The sequence below is a fragment of the Thamnophis elegans genome, chromosome 7 (genome assembly GCF_009769535.1).
Source record: "Thamnophis elegans isolate rThaEle1 chromosome 7, rThaEle1.pri, whole genome shotgun sequence".
Classification (NCBI taxonomy): Eukaryota; Metazoa; Chordata; class Lepidosauria; order Squamata; family Colubridae; genus Thamnophis; species Thamnophis elegans.
This window is the reverse complement of record NC_045547.1, coordinates 55,975,494-55,999,955: the sequence shown is the minus strand read 5'-3', so window position 1 is coordinate 55,999,955 and position 24,462 is coordinate 55,975,494. Positions and strand designations below refer to the sequence as shown.

At 38.4% G+C, this 24,462-nt stretch overlaps 1 protein-coding gene across 5 annotated transcripts; it reads left to right on the top strand.

The window, feature by feature from the left end:
- The first annotated feature begins 186 nt into the window (after positions 1-186).
- Positions 187-16,350, top strand: TMEM168 (transmembrane protein 168). Of its 5 annotated transcripts, XM_032221297.1 has the most exons (6): positions 187-252; positions 3,726-3,824; positions 4,951-4,990; positions 7,530-7,672; positions 9,576-9,850; positions 13,462-16,350. In XM_032221297.1, the coding sequence occupies exons 2-6, from the start codon at positions 3,796-3,798 to the stop codon at positions 14,007-14,009; spliced, it is 1,035 nt and encodes a 344-aa protein (XP_032077188.1). In that variant the 5' UTR covers positions 187-252; positions 3,726-3,795; the 3' UTR covers positions 14,010-16,350. The 5 variants fall into 5 exon arrangements, with proteins under 5 accessions (XP_032077188.1, XP_032077187.1, XP_032077186.1 ...); XM_032221296.1 differs by lacking the exon at positions 187-252 and having other exon boundaries at positions 3,732-4,017; XM_032221299.1 differs by lacking the exon at positions 187-252 and having other exon boundaries at positions 3,747-3,824; positions 4,932-4,990.
- Positions 16,351-24,462: the final 8,112 nt, after the last annotated feature.

The window sequence follows — 24,462 nt, the reverse complement described above, 5'->3', positions numbered from 1 at the left end:
TGCTATCAGGTCGTAAGTCTAGGAGGGGGGAAAAAAACTCCCGTTAAAAGCACTACGACGCCTTCATTCTGCTGTTGCTGTTTTGGCCTTCCTTGCTTTGGGTGAGGAGCGTTGCCACGCGCTCAGGGGAGGGGGGGGGCAGAGCGTCGTTGCGCGATTTGAACCTTCGCTCTTCCCGTCCCACTCGGAACCTATTTGAGGAAGCGCTAAAATGGCGGCGGGAGAGGAAGTTTTGGGAGGAAGTGGCGGACGGTGAGTTTCCGAGGAAACCGGGATATTCATCACACGGGCGCCACAGTTTGATCTTCGATCAGGACAGAGGCGGGAGGTGGGCGCGGAGGGTGCTAAGAGACAGTTCCGGCTACCGTAGTTGCCTCGTCTATGAAGGGGGGAGGGGTGTGATTGCCCCACCTGGCGTTGGGAAAAAGGCCCGCTCAGCCTCCTACTTCATCCAGCGGTTGCCTCCCCGCCGCTCTTAGTTTCCCGGCAGCAAATAGTCGGGTCTGCTGTCAAGCGGTGAGCCCGGGTAGCTTGTGAGCCGCTGAGATAGGCGTCCTGCCCACCCGCCACCCTACCTACAGAGCCCACCTCGCCTTAACCCCGTTTCACAAACTCTTAACTTCGTTAGGAAATCGAAGCTCCCCCCCCTATTACAATTAAATAGGAGACACGCTTGCTCGTTCTCCTGAATACCTGCGTGTTAAAAGATGGGGTGGAACTGATATTTAAAACGGCCAAGGCTTTAAACTTGAAATGCTGGATCGTTTGTGTGCAGAAATAATTTGATTGGTTTATTAAGTAAGAAAAGAGGTTTTAATTTCATTTAGGGCTGCTGAGACAAAGGAGTAGCAACAGCAGAACTGTCAAGTTTTGAAAATAAAACCGAATTAATTTTAGAATATGTCATAAAGGTGTAATGTTATTGGAGATCTATTGAAACTGCAAATGAATGCCAGTAGGTGGTTGTGTCTTCTAATATAAATGATTCTAGATAAAAACATGTTTAAACAATGGTAACCAAATGAGAATTATGGTACAGGGATAGTAAAATACATAACTTAAAATGTACAACCTGATTTGAATGAAGTATATGTAAGGATTATGGAAGAAACACACGGAATATATTTTTAACCAATCGATACGCTTTCAACAAGATGTAACGAAAGATGGTTTTGTTTGTTTGTTTGTTTTGTTTAACTAAAACAATAAAAAAATTTCTCAAAAAAATATATTATTGAGATCACTTCTCTTTTCCTAATAAACTAAAGGCTGTGGCTATCTACATTTTTGCATAGCTCCTGTAAGTACTATTCCAATTTAGTAGTTTGATCAGTACTGGCAGTTTCTTTAAATTTCAAACTAGTCAAAATGATATAGTTTTTTTCCCAGATTAGTTTCAACTTAAAATAAATTCAACATAAATGTAACAGTGTATTTCTAATATTTTTAGGATGGTGATTTTCTGTAATTTTGCACACATTTTGGGCAGTTAAACTGTATGTTTTGTTCTTCCATGGTTTGAATCTGTTTCTATATGCTGGAAAGACTTAAAAAAAATATATCATCTTCATTTGAAACCTATATCAGGGTTGGTGAAAAACAGTGTTGGCACTTGGTTTTCGGCACCCAAGTGCCAAGGCGAGGGCATGTGCATGCCAGAAACCAGAAGAGCCGCCGCCCCGATGTGCATATGCGCGCCAATAAGATGGTCTTCCGGTTTCTGGCGCACACGTGCACACGGACCAGATAGTTTTTGTGCATGCATGCGTGTCAGAAACCGGAAGATCATCTTCCCGGCGTGGGCATGCGCACCAGGCGACTGCTCTTCTCCAGCATACGTGAAGACCAGCTGGCCGGCATGGCAGAACCTGGAACTGCAATGAGCGCCGTCTTGCGTGCCTGGAGAGGAAGTGTGCCACTTCCGGCACGAGGGCCATAGGTTCACCATCACAGCCGTAGCTAATAATTTTACAATGAATGTAGATGTTCTCCAATAAATCTATCAATTCCAGTGGCTAGAATGCAGTACTGCAGGCTAATTCACTGCTCACTCCAGAAATTCTAAGTGGCTCAAGGTTGACTTATGTAACATTCTGACTCTAAACCGCTTAGAAAGAGCTGTGAAGCAGTATATAAGTGCTATTGCTATACAAAATTTAAAAACTGAAAATAGTGGAAAATTCAATTGACAGATAATATAAAATTACATTTACTCAAGAGGAGTTTGCTTTCCTCTTAGGAAAAAAAAACCCCTTATGTTCATATTACAGCTTTCTTATCCTGCCAATCTGTAGTTGCCAATACCAATTAAAATGAAATCGGGTGACATCCCCTCCTCCCAATAAATAAAAGTGCATCTAACAAACTTGTACTGTTTATAGCCATGTTCTAAAAAGAACAAGCCCCAGGGCAGAAAATTAAATAATTATTATATATTAACATTGTTTTGGCATAACAACTTACAGAAGTCAGGACAGATAGTTTCCACGGTTGATTTTAAAGGATTTAAAGGAATGAGATGAATGTACAGTACAGGACTTAAACCCAACATTGCCCCACAAATTTCTTCCAAATACTGCAAAAATGATTTTAAAAGTGACCCTACATTTTTGGCTGTAACAATATCAAAAGGCCTGAGTGGTGTAAAAATTATGCTGGTTAGCTACAATCTGTCTATATGATGCATATTTACATCTTGTATTTTGTAAAATGAATTAATATGCCATCAGTATACATAGTAATCTTTTCTCATACATACAGAGTTACAAGTACAGAGTTTTTTATTTTACAGTGTTGCTTGACTTTACACTTTTGCAAATTGGGTGGTCATATAAATAATAAAAATATATAAATAAATATCCCACACATTTTCTTGAGTGGAAATAAGACTAGGTTTCGGAAATGCATAACAAATTTCATATATGGAAGAGTTTTTAAAAGAAGAACAAGATCAAAATAATGAGAGAAATGGCAAAATCAAAATGTGAAGGGGACAAAAAATAGAAATGAATGGAAGCTCCAAATGCCTAGGAAGGACTAGGATTGTGATGGCGAACCTATGGCACGCATGCCAGAGGTGGCACACAGAGCCCTCTCTGTGGGCACGTGTGCTGTTGTCAGCTGCTCTTCTGGTTTCCGGCCCGCTGGCCAGCTGGTGTTTGTTGACACCGGAGCGTTGGAAAACGGCCTGAAAATGGCCCGGAAAATGGCCAAAAACCAGGCCGTTTTTCGGGCAGTTTTGGAGCCATTTTTCAGGGTGTTTTGGGGTCATTTTCTGGGCTGTTGTAGGCTGTTTTGGGACCAAAAACAGCCTGGAAAATGGCCAAAAAACAGGTATGCACGTGCCAGCCAACTGGTCTTTGGGTTTCCGGTGCTCTGGCACTCACATGCACATATGTATGCACGCACGTTCCGTTTTGGGCACTCAGTGCTGAAAAGGTTCTCCATCACTGGAATAGGACCTGGTTTTCCTGCTTCTATTTCAACAACACTACCTCTGTTCTTCAGTAAGAAAATAAAGTTGACTAATGTAATATATGTAATTTGCAGAGTCAACATGTAAAATTAATTCCCTTTTTGGATTCATATATTACTATATTAAGATTTTAATACTGTATTGCCTACATTATTCTCTTGCTGAAAAATAATATGTAAGAATGCAGACTTACAGTATCTGTTTATGTGATACACTATATTATTAAAGTGAAGTTATTTTTGTTTTTCAGATCTTCAGTAGTGACTGATAATTATAAATGAAACAATACTGCAAGACGGCTTGTGCATCATATTTCTTGGATGAAATTCAAACATTTATATTCTGTAAAGTGGGTACAATCCCTAAAAGTCTGCTTACATGTGTAGATCATTGCGTTACTGTGTTAGTCATTGTCTGTATGCAGCAATGACAAGACTGGAAGAAGCAAATCAAGAAGTGAACATGCATTCCTCTGTCCGCTATCTCGGCTATATAGCCAGAATGAATTTGTTGGCAGCGATATGTATGGGTCTTTATGTCAGGTGGGAAAAAACTGCAGATGCACTAATACTCATAATTTTTATCCTTGGATTATTTGTTCTTGGAATTGCAAGTATACTTTATTACTATTTTTCAATGGAAGCAGCAAGTTTAAGTCTCTCTAATCTTTGGTTTGGATTTTTACTTGGCCTTCTTTGTTTCCTGGATAATAATTCTTTTAAAAATGATATAAAGGAAGAGGCAACAAAATATTTACTTCTTTCCTCCATAATTATAAGAATATTGTATGCTTTGGTGCAGAGAATATGTGGCTGTGTTCATCATCGGCCCATTTTACTAACAACGGTTGAAGTACTTGAGCTGGTTGGATTTGCAATTGCCAGTACAACTATGCTGGTGGAGAAATCCATGAGTATTATTCTATTGATTGTGGCTTTAGCAATGCTGATTATTGATTTGAGGATGAAATCATTTCTGTCAATTCCAAATTTAGTAATTTTTGGAGTCCTTGCCTCTTTGTTATTTTTTCCATCCTTGCATATACCAACAAATCCATTTCCCTTGGGATGTTTTTTTAGTTGCTTAATAGCTGATCCCCTTCTTGATGTTTACTTTAGTGGACTTTCAGTTACAGAACGTTGGAAACCTTATTTATATCGTGGTCGAGTTTGCCGAAGATTCTCAGTCATTTTTGTTGGATTTATTGAACTGATTTACTTCATCCTTTCAGCACTTAAACTAGGTGATTTGGATCTTTGGTACTTTGTAATACCAGGCTTTTCCATTTTTGGCATATTCTGGATAATCTGTCACATCATTTTTCTTATAACTCTCTGGGGATTTCATACAAAACTTAATGACTGTCACAAAATATATTACACACACAGAACAGACAACAATAGCCTTGACAGAGTAATGGCATCTAAAGGAATGCGCCATTTTTGTTTAATTTCAGAGCAACTTGTCTTTTTCAGCCTTCTTGCAACAGCAGTTTTGGGTACCGTATGTTGGCAGGTAGGTTTTAATGTTTTTATAGTCCTCTGTCAAACTGTCTTTAAAGTATGTGCAGCAAAAAAGGGAGATTTTAAAACAATTGTGGCTAAGGCTTTTGACAAAAAATAAAAGCAAATAGAATATTATGCCTTGAAATGCTTGAAATCACCATGCTCTGTTTATTTTATTTTTGTTTATTTGATGTTTATCCCACCTTTATTACTTTATAGGTAATTCAAGTTGTTAAACTTACTAAATACTCATTTCTCCTGTCTCCCCCCCCCCCAAGAACTATGTGGGGGGGGAAATGTAAACATTTCATTGGGCTAAAAAAAAGGAGAACCCTTTTTATTGTGTGGGCTGCATTTTATCATTTAATTGATGGGAAGCAACAGATTTGGTGACACATCGTAAAAGTCAGTGGGGAAACTTTTCAGCTGATGGGAAGAATGTTTGGGGGATGGATATTTATTTTCTGCCATTTATTTTAATCAGCTACATTTGTAGATGTACATTACTATTATATTTGGTGCTGGTTAATGACTGCAGTAAAGATTGAGATGAGTTATTTAAGATGTAAATAGATGTGTGTCATTTTCCATTTAAGTGGCATCATTAGTAGCTGCCATCCTGATAGGATTAAACATGGAGTTCATATATTGAAGTTTCATGGTATATTCACATTATGACTTGTCTTACAAGTTCTTTACATCCTTTTAGAAGAATGTAAAATAGAGTTGGAAGGGACCTTAGAGGTCTTCTGCTCCAACTCCCTGCTTAAGCAGGAGAACCTATACCATTTTAGACAAAGTCCAATCCCTTCTTAAAAGCTTCCAGTGTTGGAGCAGCCACAATTTCTGAAAGCGTGCTGTCCCACTGGTTGATCATTCTGTCAGGAAATTTCTCCTTAGTACTCTGTTGTTTCTTTCTTTGTTCAGTTTCCATCCATTGCTTCTTGTCTTGCCTTCTGGTGCTGTGGAAAATAGCTTGACCCCTGTTCTTTGTGCCAGCCCCTGAAATATTGAGGGGAGGAGGGAGAGAGAAAGAAAGAGAGGAAGTGGTAGTAGGAGGCAAGTTATTCCTCTCTGAAGAGCTAAATCTACAACAGGGTTGTGAAACTGAAGGCCTGGGGGCCGGATCTGGCCCAAAGAGTGCTTAGATCTAGCCCATGGGGCTGCCCTGAAAACAGAGCTCCATTTTCGTTGGCAGAGGGTTGCAGGAGGCAATCGCAGCTGAAAACAGATCTCGGGAACCCGTTTTCACTGGCAGAGTGCTTGGGGCAGCACAGGCGCCCCAGATATGAATGATGTCGAGCTGGCCATGCACACCCTAGCCCCCTGAGTTCAAACATAACCCTGATGTGGCCCTCAATGAAGTCTATTTGACACCCTTGATCTACAAAATCTCCATGCTTAATTGCAAAATGATCCTTTAGCTTGTCACAAGATATGACCAAAGTTTCTCTTCTTTTTTTAAAGTAATCTAGTTATTTTCATTTATTTTCCCTTTGTTTTTACAGACCACCTGTGAATGTCACCTCTCTTCTCTTACCACCTTTATTTCCTTCTAACAAGACAGGAAATATCTTTTAGTTCTATCAGCTGTTTGTCTAACTGGCATGGTTGAAGTTACACTAATTTTAGTTTCTCCTTGAAAGATAGAAGATCTGTAAACCAAGTTGCTTTCAGAGCAAACTTGATAGTTAATTCTTTTTCTAATTTAGGAAGTAGCTCCTTAGGTTTCTCTGTGTTCTTTTCATCAACCCCTGGTCCCCCTCAATTTGCTTTTAGCCACAAAATCATCATAATTAAAACCATTTAACAACAGTTTCTATTAATTTCCTTATTTTTAGCTTTGCTTCATTATATTACTAAGCACTAAGACAAGTGAGGTTGGCACCAATAGTTTTCAGCTAGGGAGAATTGTTATATAGATGTATTGCAGCTACCTCCTAAACCGTCAAGAAACAGGACAAGTGTCAGTTAACTGGGTAACAGGGAAAAAAAGAGTGTATACTTCTTTTGACTGCAGTGGAATTGTTCATTAATTAAGTATATGCACAGACTCAGCCGAATATTTACATTTTTCTTTTATAAATATGTATTTTCATGAAATAATAAATTATATAATAAATTAAAAATAATAAAAATTTAATTTATTAATTTATTGTTGAATTATTAAATTTAATTTAATAAATTATTATTAATAAATAAATTATTATTTCATGGAAATTCATATCCATATAAGAAATATTAATAATTTTGAAAATCAAATACAAAAAATAAACCTACTGTAAATATTTGACTGAGTCTGTGCACATACTTAATAAGCTTTTTCAGCAATATTTTTGTTAAAGTTGTAGTGCATACTATTGCACCTTTTGGGAGGTGAGAAGGTTAGGACCAAATTGAGAATTCGCATTCTTAAGATTACAGTATTGCATTTGAATCATGTTTAAAATATTGTGATTTTAAATGTTATGTATTTTCATTCACGTTTGCAAACTGAAATAATTGTAATTGTATGCATTCAATTCTTACAAGAAATTCATTTATTGTAGAGATCCAATGGAATCTTCATGAGTGTTTTTTTGATTGTATTGCCTCTTGAATCTATGGCTCATGGGTTATTTCATGAACTAGGAAGTTGTTTGGGAGGCACATGTGTTGGCTATGCAGTTGTGATCCCTACCAATTTTTGTAGGTAAGTGTTAATGCAAATACATGTTATTTAATACACAGTATTATTGCAGTCATCTAATTATGCTAATTTATCTACCAGATTTGCATTTTTCTCCTTTACATATTCTAATCAGATAAATTTAAGGAATCCATGGGAATGTGTTGATTTGTTAATAAAACTGACATTGTGAGCACTTTAAACTTTAAGAAAGAAAACAGTGGTAATGTTAATTTGCTTTTTGTTCTGAATGGAATCATTTCTAACAGCAAGTTCAAGTCATATTTTTTATAAAAGAAACAGCATTCCAAATAGTTCTATCACTATTATTTCTTTTCCTTGGAAAAGGAGCACCTTCTGTTCACACTGATTTGGCTGTTTACCTACTTTCTATAATAGTTTTGGATTTGGAAGTTTGTATCTGTAACTGTCTATCAGTGCTTTATGTAGCATCTCATCTGTTTGGGAGGTGAACAGGTTGGAGAGAAGTAATGAATGAGACTAGATATGCAGAAAAGATTCTAATAACCCCTTGAATTCTCTGTCAACTAAAACTGATAGAAAAATGAGGGGGAGCATTCTTCTAGGTCATAGAATAATTGGTGTCAGTGTATATCTGCTGATTACAGCTAGGTTTTCTTGAAATTGCTATTAATGTCTGAACAAAACCATTCACGTTTGTATTTTCAGCTAAAGTCTTTATAAATACTGTGTTTCCCCCAAAATACGACCTGCCCCGAAAACAAGCCATAGCCCATTTTTCACCCCTGTGCCTGAAATAAGCCCAACCCCCAAAATAACCCCTAGTTAAGCCCCACCCACCATCTGGTTGTACGAGGTGGGGCAAGGCATAAGCTAGGGCAGGGTGTGTGCAGCTGCCCCACATGCCCCGCGCCTGCTTACCCTAGGACCACCACAGCCATATCACCGCAGCTGACACCTGTCGTGCCGCTGTCTAACTTCTGTGGCCGCTCACTGCCAGATGCCATCAGGCTCATAGCACTGGTGCCACTGTTGGCGGCAGGACGCCACATGATTCATTGTGCCGGTGCTTCCAATTGCGAGAGGACACTGCGTGGCTCGACATGCTGTTACCACCACTCGCGGCAGGATTTTGTATGGCTCATCGCGTTGGTGGTGCCTCTCGTGGCAGGACGCTGTGTGGCTTCTGCTGGTGCCACCTCTTGTGGCAGAATGCTGCAAGGCTCGTCACGCTGGTGCCACCGCTTGCATGTGCAATGGCACAATGCACCACACAGTTTCCTCTATGAGCGGCAGCACCGACGTGACAAGCCTCGGGATGTCCTGCCATGAGCCACATGGTGTCCTGCCATGAGTGGTGGCACTGGCACACTGAGCCATGCGGTATCCTGTTGCAAGCGGTGGCACAGGTGCGATGAGCCATGAAGCGTCCTGCCATGAGCGGCAGCACCAGTGCTACGAGCTGCGTGATGTCCTGTCACGATCATTGGCATCGGTGCTTCAAGTCTCGCGGCCGCAAGCAGCTACAAAGGTCAGGCAGTGGCGCAACAGGTGTGTGGGAGCTGTGGCTGCGGTGGTCTTAAGGTAAGCGGGTAAGGCATCCCCCCCCCCCAAAAAAGACCTCATGCTTATTTGAGGGCCAAAAAGAAAATAAGACCGGGTCTTATTTCGGGCAAACACAGTATCAGAAAGCAAATAGATATTCATATTTAACATCCTTGAGAAATAGGACTATCTTAAAAACTATGTCCGTTGTATATGCTATCAATGAGACATAGAACTTTTCCATGACTTAGGCTGCTAATTTAAGCCATTTGTAACTGAATATTCTTGTTTTAAAGTGTATGCAATTAGAGTGGTGAATCATTTCATAATACAACATTAGACAACTTATAATAAGTTGTATTCATTACAATGTTTTCCTTTATCTTCTATTTTCCTTCAGTTCTGATGGACAACCAACATTGCTTCCACCTGAGCATGTGCAAAAGCTAAATTTGAGGTCTACAGGCATGCTTAATGCTATCCAAAGGTTTTTTGCATATCATATGATTGAGACCTATGGCTGTGATTATTCCACCAGTGGACTTTCATTTGACACATTACATTCTAAACTAAAGTCATTTCTTGAACTTCGGACATCAGATGGACCTAGGCATGATACTTATATATTATACTACAGTGGTCATTCTCACAGCTCTGGGGAGTGGGCACTAGCAGGTAAGAACTGAATATTATCAAATTTATCAATTGCCCATCACTATTTAAGTGACTTTCAATGGTTTACAAGTAAAAAAACCTATAAAAACTTAAAATCCCAACAAAAATAGACAAAGTTAAAGAGAGCGCATACTCAATCTACCACCACACCTGAGGTTGTGTGCCACTCTTGGATCCCCGTGTCAGTTGACAGCCAGGTCTTAATACTGTGTTTCTTTCATTTATATATGTTTAAAGCTCATTTAGCCTGTCATTTTCAAGGACAATTTTAGTAATCTGTAGTAAGGCTAAACTATTTTTTTTTAATGCAGTAAGCTGGAATATTAACAGCAATTATTTTCCAATTGGTAAAGCAACCATGTTTTTGCCAGGGTTCCACAGATTGTTTGTGTCCTGCCACTCTGCAGGTATGTGCCTGACATTCACTTGGGAACTTAAAAGCTACTTATAAAGTTGTTGTTGCATTCACATATATTTGGAAACTGCTGGGAGCAGTTTTGAAAACAGCCATGTGAAATATGGCAAAAGATGCAGTGGTTTTAACGATTCAAGGGGTGATGCTTCATTTGTACTCTCATGCATTGCAAAGCCCCTATTCTTGGCCAAATATTTTGGAAGTGGTTTACCATTGTCTTCTTAGAACTGAGAGTCACCCAACTGGTTACAAGCCTAAGGCAGGACTAGAACTCATTGTCACCTGGTTACTAGCCTGATGCCTTAACCACTACATCAAGCTGGCTTTTACCTATATAAAACTCATTGAAGCAGATTTTTTTTTCCTCGGGATCATGTGGTTGCTCTCCATTGTTGCTGCACAGTCTTTGAAAAAGGCAAATATTTTCCTCGAACATCACAATATTTTTATTATTTATTTATTATTTAATATGTTGGAAGAAATGTCCATCTGGGTTCAGTTCCAAGTGGGGAAAAAGACACTGGAAACATGGAGGCTGTTTGGAAAGATGGTTTTAATGGTGGACAGGACCCATGGCTTGAGGTCCTAGGCAAAAATGGGACCACATGCTTCGAAGATGTTGAGTGAAGAAAAAGAAGGGAAAGGGCCTTGCTGAGGGTCCCTGAATTTTTAATACCCCGTTTGGCCCCACCTCATAGCTTCTGGTTCCTCCTGTGCAAGAAATGCATCCAGATTGTCAGACTCCCCGGGGGGGGGGGTGCGAGGGTCTCAGCTAACTTTGTAGGTTGTGTGCTAAGTTTGGTTGAAACTTGGTGGGTATTGCAATGAAGGGCAAGGAGATGGGATAGATCTTGGTTATATATAATAGGCTGGCTGGGTCCTTAATGGCCCAATGACAAAGGTGGGGGGAGCTATTAAGAGTGAGTCTGTTTCCTGCCTAAAAACATGTTTCTCTGGCTCAGGCTGAAATGGCTCATTGACAAAGGTGGGGGGAATGAGTTTCTGCCTCCTTTTTAGGGGAAAATATTCTGCCATTTTAATATTTCCTAAAATATTTCATTTTCCAGGGGAGGGGTGGGTGATAACTTCCTACAAATACATAAAACACAAAGAAAAGTAGAAATAAGAAATTAGAGGAAGGTAAGAGAGTGGGGGGAGTAAGTGTGAGGTACAAGAGGTAAAAAGGGGGGGAAAGGCACAGTACAAGATAAAAACACTCCAACTTCAACTTTTTGCTTTAAACACTTTAGTATATAACTAGTCATTTTTATAATGACAAATCTAATTGACAAAATTAAAGTCAACATTTTCTTTTTTCATCATAAGCACAAAATCCAGAACTAATATGCAAATGAAAAACATACTTAAATATAGCCTCCTCTTTGAATAAAATGATTAATTCCTGCTTTATCTTCTATGCTATGGAAATAGTATATATTTCCATTTATACCTAATTATCTTTGTGAACTATCACCATTTTTATTAACAAGGTTCACTGTATTCTTTCAGGTTATTTGATCTTACAGAGAAAAATACTCATACCTAAAGTATGACCAATGCTTTAAGAAAAAGATGGGAAAAGACAAACTTCTAGACTCTACATTCCCAAGAGGTGGACAGTGTACTTTTATTTTATTATTAGAAGTATTTTTGTCCTCCATGTACAGATAGTCCTCGAGTTACCAATCCTCATGAATGCCCATTCCATTCGTAAGGATTGGTGGGAGTGAATCTCGTACCTTGAATGTGATCACTCCCTCCTTTTGCCCACACATTTGCTAATCAAATGACAAGGCTCGTTAAGTGCATATCTCAGGATGGGGAAGTGTGATTCCTAGTAATGGAACTGGCCCCGTTTCAGACCACTCAAGGTCTCCACCAACCCACTGAAATACCTTATTCTCTCCACTATTGCTTATCCCCTCCCCCACAATCTACCATACTCAGTCACTTACCTTGTGAAGATCTGTCTCCTCTCTAACATCTCTGTTTCTTTGCCTGTGAGTGGTGAGAGCAGTGGGAGAGTAGGATTAGCATGCCCTGTTCGGCTTCTCTGATCACTGAGCCTGCCTGCCAATTCTGGAATGGCGGGCAGCCTCACTAAGTCTTCTCCAAAAGCTTCCAGGCTCCATGTGAAAAAGCGTTTGCATGAAATGAGGCTTTGGGGCAGCAAACTCCCATTGGTCCAAGCCCCTCATTAGTGTGCCACCACTTTTCCAGCGGAGATGGGAATGTCAGGCCCCACTATCTGAAAAACAAATGGGTGCCTCAACTCATGCGAGATCATGCACCCCAGAGGCTTCTGGGTGGAACGTGTTTGAGAGACTTTGGGGTTGGAAATGGAGCAAATAGCTCCATTTCCAACTGCCCCATTTGCATTTTTGCAGTCTGCATCAGGGTGACAAGTGTTTGAGCGATCCTGAAAATGGAGCTTCTCTTCAGCAGAGTCCTTTAGGAAAGGTGGCAAAAATGGAGTTCTGGAGCAACATGCACTCCCTCTGGGGGCTCTGTTCTCTGCACCAAAGACTTTTTGCAAAGATGGCAAAAGGCTTTGCAAACAGATGTTTCAGGCCTTCCCTCCATTTGCAAAAATTTGCTCTCATCCAGGCCTCCATTTGCAGACAACAGAGGCCTAAAGTAGCGTGAGGTCATGCGAGATCAATAGTGTGAGTTTTGCACTACTGATCTATTGTGATCAAAGGTACACATTCTGTATACACACCAAAGGCCAAGAAAGTGAAGGCTCTCTAGATGAGTATCCACAAGGTGAGTATTCACAGCCTATGGAGACCCGGCACGAGGGGAGGGAGGGGAGGAATAGGCAGGGCGAATGTTGCAAAGCCTCCGCAATCATGTAAGAGCAAATTACTGCCATGTTGCTGCAAATTCGTAGTTTTGGAACTTGTTCATAAATGTTAGGGGGCACTTATTGCATAACTTCAAATGTTCGCTAAGAGAACACTTGTAACCCGGGAATTACCTGTATTGACTGCATGGCGCTTCACTACTGCAATTTTTCGTGGATAGGATTCCTGCAATGAACTTGATCTGAACAAAACTGCATTGAAGGCATTCTTGTAGGACATACTAATTTTTCTAGCATTATTTAAAACATCATATGACAAAACATGATGGTATTGGTATAAAGTAGGAATGGTTCTTTTTTGTAATTCTTGCATTTCTGGCTCCCTCACAGGTGGAGATTCATTACAACTTGACATGCTTTTAGACTGGTGGAGAGAGAAGAATGGTTCCTTTTGTTCACGGCTTATTATAGTCTTAGACTGTGAAAATGCTCTGCCTTGGGTTAAAGAAGTCAGAAAAGTCAGTGACATGTATATCGCAGTGCAAGGAGCAGAACTGGCTAAAGTAGTAGACATAGAAGAATCAGAACCTCCCCACGTTGGTGATTTCACCCGAGATTGGGTTGAATACAATTGTAATTCCAATCACAATATCAGCTGGTTTGAAAAGGGACGTACTGTAAAAGCTGTGTATGGAGTGTCGAAAGGGTGGAGTGACTACACTTTACATTTGCCAACTGAAAGTGATGTTGCCAAACACTGGATGATGTATTTTCCCCGCATCACATACCCATTGGTTCATCTTGCAAACTGGTTCTGTGGGCTTAATCTCTTCTGGATTTGCAAAACTTGTTTTAGGTGCTTAAAACGATTAAAAATGAGTTGGTTTCTTCCTACAGTATTGGATACAGGACAAGGCTTTAAACTTGTCAGATCTTAACAAAGAATCAGAAGTGAGAGCTCCTACAACTTGAAACAGGATTGACTTATAACTTTTTTATTTGTTACATTTTACTTTTTGAAAAAATGTTATTTGTGTAACTATATTGCTTTTTGTATTTTCTTGAGCAAATGCAAGATTTTAGAAAAATAAGAACTCCATTTGAAAGCAAAAACAGCATAGATATTTGTAACCAAATTGGATTTGAATTCCATATGAGCCATTAAATGTGACCATGGACTTGAGAGACAGCTTTGTGTGCTTCTTTGCATTGTAGCTGTCTGATATAAATTTGTCAAATTTCACACTTATATCAATTTCAGTCCTAGGTCATTGGAAGAGAAACTACTGAATCATGGTCATCGTTTGTTTTGAAGGGTTTCAAAAAGTAAAGCAGCAAAGAATTAAAATAAATCAAGTTATGCCACATAGATAGTTGTAAGGCAGGACTGTCAAACTTGCGACCCGTGGGCCGGATGCATTGCAGCCTGGCTGCACCCACAACTAGTTTAGCAAAAAGGGGGAAGTTGCTTTACGTCACATGATGACGCCATGACGATACAAATTTGACACCCCTACTCTAAAGCTATTGGCACTTTGAATTCATGTTGAAATGAACTAAAGTGAATGTTACATTTTTCCATGGAACATAGGGGTCTTATATCCTAATCCTAGATGAACATACATGGGAGTAAGTATTACTGATGTTAGTGGAGCTTATTGCCAAGTATTCTTAGGTTTGAAAGCATAATGGTTCGTCTTGGAAATAATGCCAAAATTAATTTTTGAGTATTTCAAGCCTTAATTAATACAACATCATAAATAAGTTCAGCAAAGCTAAATTCAGCAAGATTAAACTGATATTTTTCTCTGATTTTCAGTGGAGAAAGATAAGCAATTTTTATTATATTTTTTCATCACACTGAAACACATTGATTTTAGTTTTTAAAGGAAAATTATTAAACTGCAGAATGTTTCTTTGCGGAGCTAGAAAATAATTGAGTAGTAACTAAAATGCATATATGAAAAAACATTTTCAATTCATTTTTTAAAAACTATTCCCTGAATACTAATTATTCATGCAACAGTTTTAGAACTATAAAATTAAGATAAAGTATCCCCACAAACCATTTAATGTTTCTAATTATGGGAGTTAAATTACTTGTTTTCCCCCTCTCTTATCTTATAAAATGTACAGCACAATGAAAGCATATAGACTAACATAAAGCTGGCAATATCTGGAGATAATATGACATAATCTGCATTCTTATTTTTATTTTTTAAATGGAAATCTGTTTTGTAATGATTGATTACAGTATTTTACTTCATACTTTTGTTAAGCACTATAAAATAGATTCACAATGCATTAAGTGCCATTCCTATATTTATTCAAATTACTATCAATTACTACAGAAGTTTAATTTAAAATGTGCATTAATAGTAATGAAACAGCTGAAACTTACTAATTGTACTTTCCTACTTACGTCACTTTCTGTTTAACAGTTCATAGTTTAATAGATTCAGAAACGGAGGGAAATTCTTTCTCTTGCATTGCCTATTCCATTCAACAGCTATGGTCTGCAAAGTTCAATGCCCCTAAAAAAACCACTTGCTAAAAGACAACACTCAAGAGTTATAATAAGATCAACTCCATGTTTTTCAGCCAGTAATAACAAATGAAGCATTCTGTGATGATTGAATCAAGATGGGACTAAAAATGAAAAATCAGGACATTTTTCTAAAACAAGTTCTGTGCATTCTTTGTCAAGAGATGCCAGAATGAAAATAACCCAGTTATTAAGTCAAGGTTTATAAATAATATAAGAGAGGTATGAAACTACTTTTGTCCTAAAGTGCAGTTTCAGGCAAAAAAAAATCAGTTTTAATTTCAAATTATCAGGACTTGTTAAACACCAGGTGAAAGAAGGAGAAAAAAAATCCTTGAAAGTGGTTTCTGAGTAGCTGTTATTTAAAATACAGTTTTAGAATTTAGTATTCTTGTGCTTAATGAGTTAATTATTTAACTCATTATATTTGATTTCTTCTTTTTATACATATTTCCTATAATATGAAAATACTGATACATCCACGTAATTTGGATCTAAGTGGAAAGTATATTAATTATATTTACAAAAAAACTAAGCCATTTTGTTGACTGTATAGCTGCATTCTTTTCTCAGCATTATTTTATGTGGATTATTTGAGGTTTTGGTACGCTAAAAGTGATTTAAGGATTTAAGCCTGAATGTACTGTCAGCAATGAGTAACACTTTTCTTGAAAAAAAAAATTGTTATCAGTTTTTTAAAATTGAACTTATACTATAAAAGTATTATTTATATATGCATGGCTCATTTGTATGATATTTTTTACATTTTTTTCTCATTCTATATTTAATCATTTTGTTATTTTTTATTAAACTTAATTGGATTGTATAGAAGTGACATAAATTAACTTTTTCCACCTTTCAGGGAGCATGCAGCTAGGCAAAGAATGATACCCCCGTACCAGGGCATACTGCCTGCAACCCACCACTGACCTAACCATACGGAAAATATTTTTAAATCAGCCAGTAAATAATCAGCTGGGTTTTGAATACAAATTTGATTTAGTCATTATTATGTTCATTAAATTCAGAAATGTAATTAAGTATTTTAATATGTTTATACAGTTTCAATCAATAACATTTGGTACAAGATTCAGCATATTCACAATACCTAGAATGAGAATAAAATAATATAATGTTTCAATGTTCAGGGCATTGATAATATTTTTGCAAAATATAATTTTCTCACCATGAATTTGCCAAAAAAAAATAGTGGAAATACAATAAATTAATTGTAGAATGTCTGAATTTTAGAACAAATTCTCTTTCTTGTTTTTAAGTATCTCTCTTCTGTTAGGAATCATGAGAAACTCATTCCTATATTAGAAAATATCAGCAAGAAGGAATTGCAATATGTTGCAACAAGTTCTGTTTTGAACTATATTGTACAAGATAGAAAGCAGCTGTCTGAATAGAATACTGGGTGCTGTAGAAATATTTTTCCTATTTTGGTTATAAACAGAAAAACCTACGTACTGGAAAATAACCTTTTTTAAAAAATCATAACATGTTTTTTTTAAAAAATACATTCAATGCAGTAGTTATTGGAACTCCTATGCTTAGAAACTATGTCATATCGACTACAACTGCAAATTACAAACCTCTATCAGCATAATTTTCTACATTAATTAAAAGAAATATGGTAACATCTTTTCCAACTAACACATTTCATTAAAAATCAAATCAGCAGCCTCTTAAAAATGTGTTAGTCCAAAAAAGGGTCAGCAGACTTTTCCTGATTTTTTTGCCACCATAGCTTACCACATCTCTCCTATAATGCCTGCATGAATAGTAAGGAGGAGGAGTATTTTGCATTCATATAGAATGTTTGGAGACACTCCTTTTTGCTAGTAGGAAGTTACCATAGGAGAAATTTGTGACACTGAAAAACTCTGGTTAGTATAAATTCATTCATTCATTTATTAAATTTATAGGCCGCCCAATCCCAGAGGACTCCGGGCGGCTTACAATGAAAGAAGAAAAAAAAAGAAAAGCAAAATAAGTTTAAAAAAATAGTTTAAAATACACAACACACATACGATCTAATTGAGGCTGGACCTTAACACTAAAGTCAACAGCCCCAGGCCTGCCGGAACAGCCAGGTTTTAACGGCTTTCCTGAAGGCCATGAGAGTGGGTAAGGTCCGGACCTCTGCGGGTAACTGATTCCACAGGGTCGGAGCAGCCACAGAGAAGGCTCTCCTCCGGGGGCCCGCCAGCCGACACTGACCGGCTGATGGTATCCGAAGGAGGCCCAGCCCGTGGGATCTTATTGCCCGTTGGGAGGTGTATGGCAGCAGGCAGTCTCGCAGATAGGCTGGTCCTAAGCCATGTAGGGCTTTAAAGGTAATAACCAACACCTTGAATTGCATCCGGAGACCAATTGGCAGCCAGTGCAGCTTGCGGAGGATAGGTGTAATATGGGTGTATCTCGGTACACCCAATATCGCTCACGCAGCTGTATTCTGGACTAGCTGTAGTCTCTGAACGCTTTTCAAGGGTAGCCCCATGTAGAGCGCATTGCAATAATCGAGCCTTGAGGTGACAAGGGCCTGAGTGACCGTCTGAAGTGCCCCCTTGTCCAAGTAGGGCCGCAATTGGTGTACCAGGCGAACCTGGGCAAAGCCCCCCCTGGTCAAAGCCGACAGATGGTGTTCAAGTGTTAGCTGCGAATCCAGGAGGACCCCCAAATTGCGAGCCCTCTCTGAGGGGTGTTCACCCCCCAGGATCAAGGACGGACTGTCTAAACTGTCCCTCGGGGGCAACATCCAAAGCCACTCGGTCTTGTCGGGATTGAGTACCAATTTGTTCATCCCCATCCAGATCCTGACAGCTTCCAGGCATCGGCACATCACGTCCGCTGCTACACTGAGCTGGCACGGGGCAGATAGATACAATTGCATATCATCTGCATATTGATGGTACTATATCCTGTGCCGTATGATCTCACCCAGCGGCGTCATGTTGATGTTGAATAGGAGGGGGGACAGGACCGAACCCTGCGGCATCCCACATTTGAGGTGCCTGGAGGTCGACCTCTGTTCCCCGACCAACACCGACTGCGACCTACCGGAGAGGTAAGAGGAGAACCACCGTAGAACGGTGCCTCCCACTCCCACCTCCTCCAGACGTCGCAGAAGGATACCTTGGTCGATGGTATCAAAAGTCACTGAGAGGCGGACTTCCGGGGTGGGACTTTGCCGTTGGCGGCGGCTTAATTGAGCTGCCCCCAGATTTCTGGCTCGTTATCTGCCTAAACACCTAGCAGATATCTCATTCTTCAGGCAAGAAGATTGAAGAGAGAGATCCAGCTGGTAAGAGCTTTCTTTGAAGTTTGCAGCTTTTTTTTTTTTTTGCTGCAAACAGAAGGGGGGAGACAACCAAAGCTGAGTCATATCTCCGGCCAGAAACCTCGGCTGTTTTTACAGCGCAAGGCAAGGAAACCCCTCTTAGGACAATTTTTGAGATATTTATATGAAACTAATACAAGCGGAGTCCGTACCTGAGAACTTTATTTGCTTTTTCTAGAAAAAATCCTAGCTTCAGTTTTATAAAAGCTTCCTTTGTGCAACTGCTCCCAAGATGGCGATTTTGTAGCTTCCGCATTTGCAATAATGGTACATTCCTAATTCCTTGGCAAAGAATCAAAGGAATAGCCTCTCACTAATTAGTTAGCTCCACTTCTCTGAAGATTCTTTCTTATCAACCTCTAAAAGTTTTCAAAGACTCTTGCTAATATAGAGACATTCCAAACAGAGGTGTATTTGTTGAACTGTTTTTGGTGTAATGCCAGTCTTTTGAAACCTTCCGCAAACTCTCTGCAAAAAGGGAGGAACTTTTCCTTTTTTTTGTAAGCTGCACAGCGGGCCAGCAAAGTTTGATTAATTGCTTGAAGCAAAGACATAATGGCATCAAAATTAAATCCTGCGAAATTACCTCCTAGGGCTACGTCCCCCCATACCTGGCACAAAGCTGCAGCCCCCACCTTCTATGCCCCCTAGTGGAGATTTACTAACGAAAGAATTCTTTCTGGAAACGTTTAGAGAATTTAGAGAACAGAATTTAGAAACTTTCAGAGAATTCAGAGATGAAATAAGGAATGAGATGAAAGTCTTATATGATAAGTTTGATACTAGGATCGCCAAAATGAATGATGATATGACAGGACTTGTAAATGTACTGACAGAATATGTTTCTGGAATGGAAGATAACTTAGAGGTTCTTAATGAAGCCAATACTAACTTGACATCTAAAACTGAAGTGGTGGAACAAAAAGTTGAAAATGCTGAAAAACAAATTATTATGATACAGTATAAACAGATGGAGCTTGCATTAAGAGTCAGGGGGCTGCGCGAAGATAAACAGGAGAACTTAAAGCAGATGTTTTCAGAGGCTTTTGACTGTCTGGTGGGAAGACCGGGATCCAATTTTGACTGGCAGATCGACAAAATTTATCGCGTTAATTCTTGGGCGGCCAAACAGAAGCAACTCCCCCGAGATGTGGTAATATACTTTGTTACAAGAGAGTTCAGAAACATGATACTACAAGAGTCCTATAATACTAGGCTTCAAATTGGCGGACAGAATTTGATTGTCTTGAAAGAAATACCACCTCAAATGCTAAGAGCCAGGAGAGATTATGCCTTTCTGGTGGAAGAGCTCAGAAAGCGTCAGATACAGTATAGATGGGACGTCCCATTTGGTATTATAATTACATTTGACAAGCAAAGATATCGTCTCAACTCTGTATGGAAAGCTCGAGATTTCTATCACAACATCCTGAAGGTGGGACACCCTGAATCATCTGGATATGGAGAAAGACCACGAGAAGGACAAGATAAACAGCAAACCACACAACTACCAGACAAAATGTACCATCTCCTCCTCCCGGAAGGGCAAGGGGCCAGGGAACAAATATCTAACCGTATGACTACCAGACAAATGGAAAAACAAGCTACAATGCAACAATCTCAACAATCACCGGCCATTGACCAAGGAGTCACAGCAACAAGCTCAGAAGCCATGGGAGGAGCCAGGCCAAAGGTTAGACAGGCCATGCAGGAGGCTCTAAAAAAGCTTCAGGCAACTAAGAATGACAACTAAGATTTTGACATGGAATGTTAACGGACTGAACTCTCCACAGAAGAGAAAGAAAATATTTCATTATCTTAAACAGTTCAAGAATGATATAATTTGTCTGCAAGAAACTCATATCAAATCAACTGATCAAAAATATTTGTTTAATCCCAAACTTGGTCAACATTTTGTGACCTCTGCTACGGAAAAGAAAAATGGCATAGTTGTATACTTAAGAAAAGACATTAAAGCTGAACTAATTGAAGCAGATCCCTTCGTAAGATATATTGCACTAGACTTAATCTTAGAAGGGAAAAAGACACTACTTTTGGGAATATATGCTCCTAATCAACAGCAAGACGGATTTTACAGAACTCTTCATGCTAAATTAGTACAGTGGGACTTTAAGTCTTGTATACTATTCGGTGACTGGAATGGCGTGATTGACACTAAAAGAGATAAGAAGACATCTCGCCCAAATACTAAAATCCGAGCTAAGTTACCCAAATCTTTTTTTGACATGATGGACAATTTCGAACTGCGAGATGTTTGGCGAGAAAGGAATGCAGAGGAATGTGACTTCACCTTTTTTTCTGATAGACATCAATCTCTTTCAAGGATTGATTTTATACTAATTACTAATGATTTGCTTTCTAGGGTGAAGAAGACAAAGATTGCGGCAAGAGTTCTTTCGGATCATAATCCAGTTTGGATGGAATTGGGAAGGGTAGTGCAGGCAAGAAGGTCTTGGAGGTTGAATGAAAATTTATTTAGATATGAAAAGTACATTAATGATTGTAAAAAATTGTTATCTGAATACTTTGTTCTCAACATGAATAAGGGTACATCTATGGAATTTGTATGAGATGCAAGCAAAGCGTATATGAGAGGAGTACTGATGAATATAAACAAAATACACAGACACAATCAAGGGCAAAAATGAAAAGAATTGGAAGAGGAAATTAAAGGGAAAGAGTTGGAATTAACACTGAATCCAAGCGATATAAAGGCTAAGGAAGCAATCTCCATATTAAAATCCCAATTTGATATGCTGATCTCCGACCAGGTAGCCACTAGTTTACTATATGCAAAACATAACACTTTCTGTAACGCAAACAAACCAGGCAGGTGGTTGGCTTATCAGATTAGGAAAAAAAGAAAAACTCGAAACGTATCCAAACTGTGTTATAGAGGGAAGGAGGTGTTTCAACAGGAGGAGATCCAAAAGGCATTTCGGGAATTTTTTACAGAACTGTACAAAGGGGACAAAATTAGGGGTTTAGACATAGATAAATAAAGAGAAAATTCCACTAGTTAGAGAAGAGTACAGGCAAAAGTTGAACCAACCAATAACCTCTGGGGAAATCCTGCAGGTAATCAAGCAACTAAAGTTAGGGAAAGCACCAGGCACAGATGGCCTAACAGCGGTTTATTATAAAAACTTACAGTTAGAAATGGTAGAACCTCTTAGAGAATTATTTAACAAAATTCAATCGGAAGGTAAAGTGCCCCCATCATGGAAAACAGCGTTTATATCGTTGATACCCAAAGAAGATCAAGATATTACCCAGCCAAAAAATTATAGACCTATTTCACTACTTAATGTAGATTATAAAATTTTTACTAAAATACTAGCAAATAGGTTAATGGTGGTTATTCAACAATTGATACATACTGACCAAACAGGTTTTATACAGGGGAGACAGATGAAGAGCAATGTTAGATTAATCATTAATGCTTTAGAATATTTGGGAAAGAACAATCAAATCCCTGCTGCGTTCATATTTTTGGATGCTGAAAAGGCCTTTGATCGAGTTAATTGGCAATTCCTGTTGAAGATATTGCAAAAAATGCAGATAGGAGATAGCTTTTTACGGTCAATTAATGCAATATATCAACAGCAAACAGCTCAAATCATAGTCAATGGAAGTTTAACAGACTCCTTTCAAATCAAAAAAGGTACAAGACAGGGCTGTCCTTTGTCCCCACTATTGTTCATTATAACTTTGGAAGTATTATTGAATAAGATACGGGGCTTGGATGGTTTAAAAGGGATCAAGATTAGACAGCAAGAATATAGAGTCCGCGCCTTTGCGGATGATTTGGTCATAATATGGGAACAACCGCAGGATTCCAGTACGGTCTTAATGAATACGATTAATCAATATGGTCAAGTCTCTGGCTTTAAAATAAATTTAGGAAAAACTAAAATATTAGCCATAAATATGAATACTAAACAAAAGGAAGAATTAGGAGTGATGCTAGGATGTGAGGTAGTTAAAAAAGTCAAATATCTTGGAGTTAATATTTTAACTTCAAGTGGGAAATTATATAAGCATAATTATGAACCACTTTGGCATAGTATACAGACGGAGATGAAAAAATGGGAGAAATTGCACTTATCTTTGCTGGGTAGGATAGTGGCAGTGAAAATGAACATTTTACCAAAATTTTTATTTCTTTTTCAAATGTTACCAATACTTAAAAGAGATGCGAATCTTTTAGAATGGCAGAAGGGTATCAACAAATTTGTATGGGCAGGAAAGAAGCCGAGGGTAAAGATGAAAATAATGCAAGATGTACGTGAAAGAGGAGGATTGAAACTACCTAACTTAAAATTATATTATGATGCAGTGGCATTATCTGTAATTAGTGATTGGACTCATTTAACCAATGATAGAATATTGAATATTGAGGGACATGATTTGGTATATGGTTGGCATGCTTACTTGTTATTTAACAAAAAATTGGATAAGAATTTTAAAAATCATATTTTAAGGAATGCTTTATTGCGGGTCTGGAAAAAATATCAACACAAATTAAATGATAAGTTGCCCATGTGGGCAATTCCTAGACATGCAATTGAAAACATGAATACAGAACAAAAACACGATAGAATCACTTACAGACAACTTCTCACTTCAGAAAGTTACAATTACAATTGTGTTACAATTAAAATCTTTAGAGGTACTAAAAGAGGAGAAGGTAGTTCAAACATGGTTCCAGTATGGCCAATTACAGGCTAGGTGGAAAATAGATCAAAAAACTGGTTTTGTCAAAGTTGAGGATAATCTGTTTAAACAAATAAGAGATCAAAGCTTAATGCATATAAAGAGGATATATAATGTACTAATACAGATGGATTCGGAAACGGAATTGATTAAAGACTGTATGATAAAATGGGCTCAGAATATTGAGGAACCAATAATGCTGGACATGTGGGAAAGAAGATAAGAAATGTGAAATTTACACAAGCACAAAATTTGAGAGAAAATTTTTATAAGATGTTTTATAGATGGCATTTAGATCCCAAAAATCTCGCTTCTATGTATCCGAATGTACAGCCTAAATGTTGGAGATGTGGTTCTCTTGATGCTACATATTTTCATATATGGTGGACATGTCAAAAGGTTAAGGCATTTTGGATAAAAATGTGGTGGATCATACAAAATATCTTCAAAAGAAGGATAAAATTCACCCCTCAGTTATTTCTACTAAGTATATGTACTGACTTTACAGCGATAAAGACTAATTTGGTTCTGTACTTAATAACGGCAGCAAGACTGTTGGTGGCGCAATACTGGAAGAAGGAAGATGTGCCTACAACTCAAGAATGGACTTTGAAAGTTATAAACTTAGCCGAGATGGCAAAAATTTCAGCATATCTTAAAGACCACTCAAACGAGAGATATAAACGAGACTGGAAAAAATGGATTGACTATACACAAAGCAAATATGGGATTAAGAAACTCCAGATAGCCTATGCTTAAGATT

Bases quoted from the DNA above. Each gene is read 5' to 3' on its own strand.
- TMEM168 (XM_032221295.1), top strand. From the start codon at position 3,854: ATGTGTAGATCATTGCGTTACTGTGTTAGTCATTGTCTGTATGCAGCA. The intron at 4,991-7,529 runs GTAGGTTTTAAT...CATTTATTGTAG, and splicing joins TGGGTACCGTATGTTGGCAG to AGATCCAATGGAATCTTCAT. The intron at 9,851-13,461 runs GTAAGAACTGAA...GCTCCCTCACAG, and splicing joins TGGGGAGTGGGCACTAGCAG to GTGGAGATTCATTACAACTT.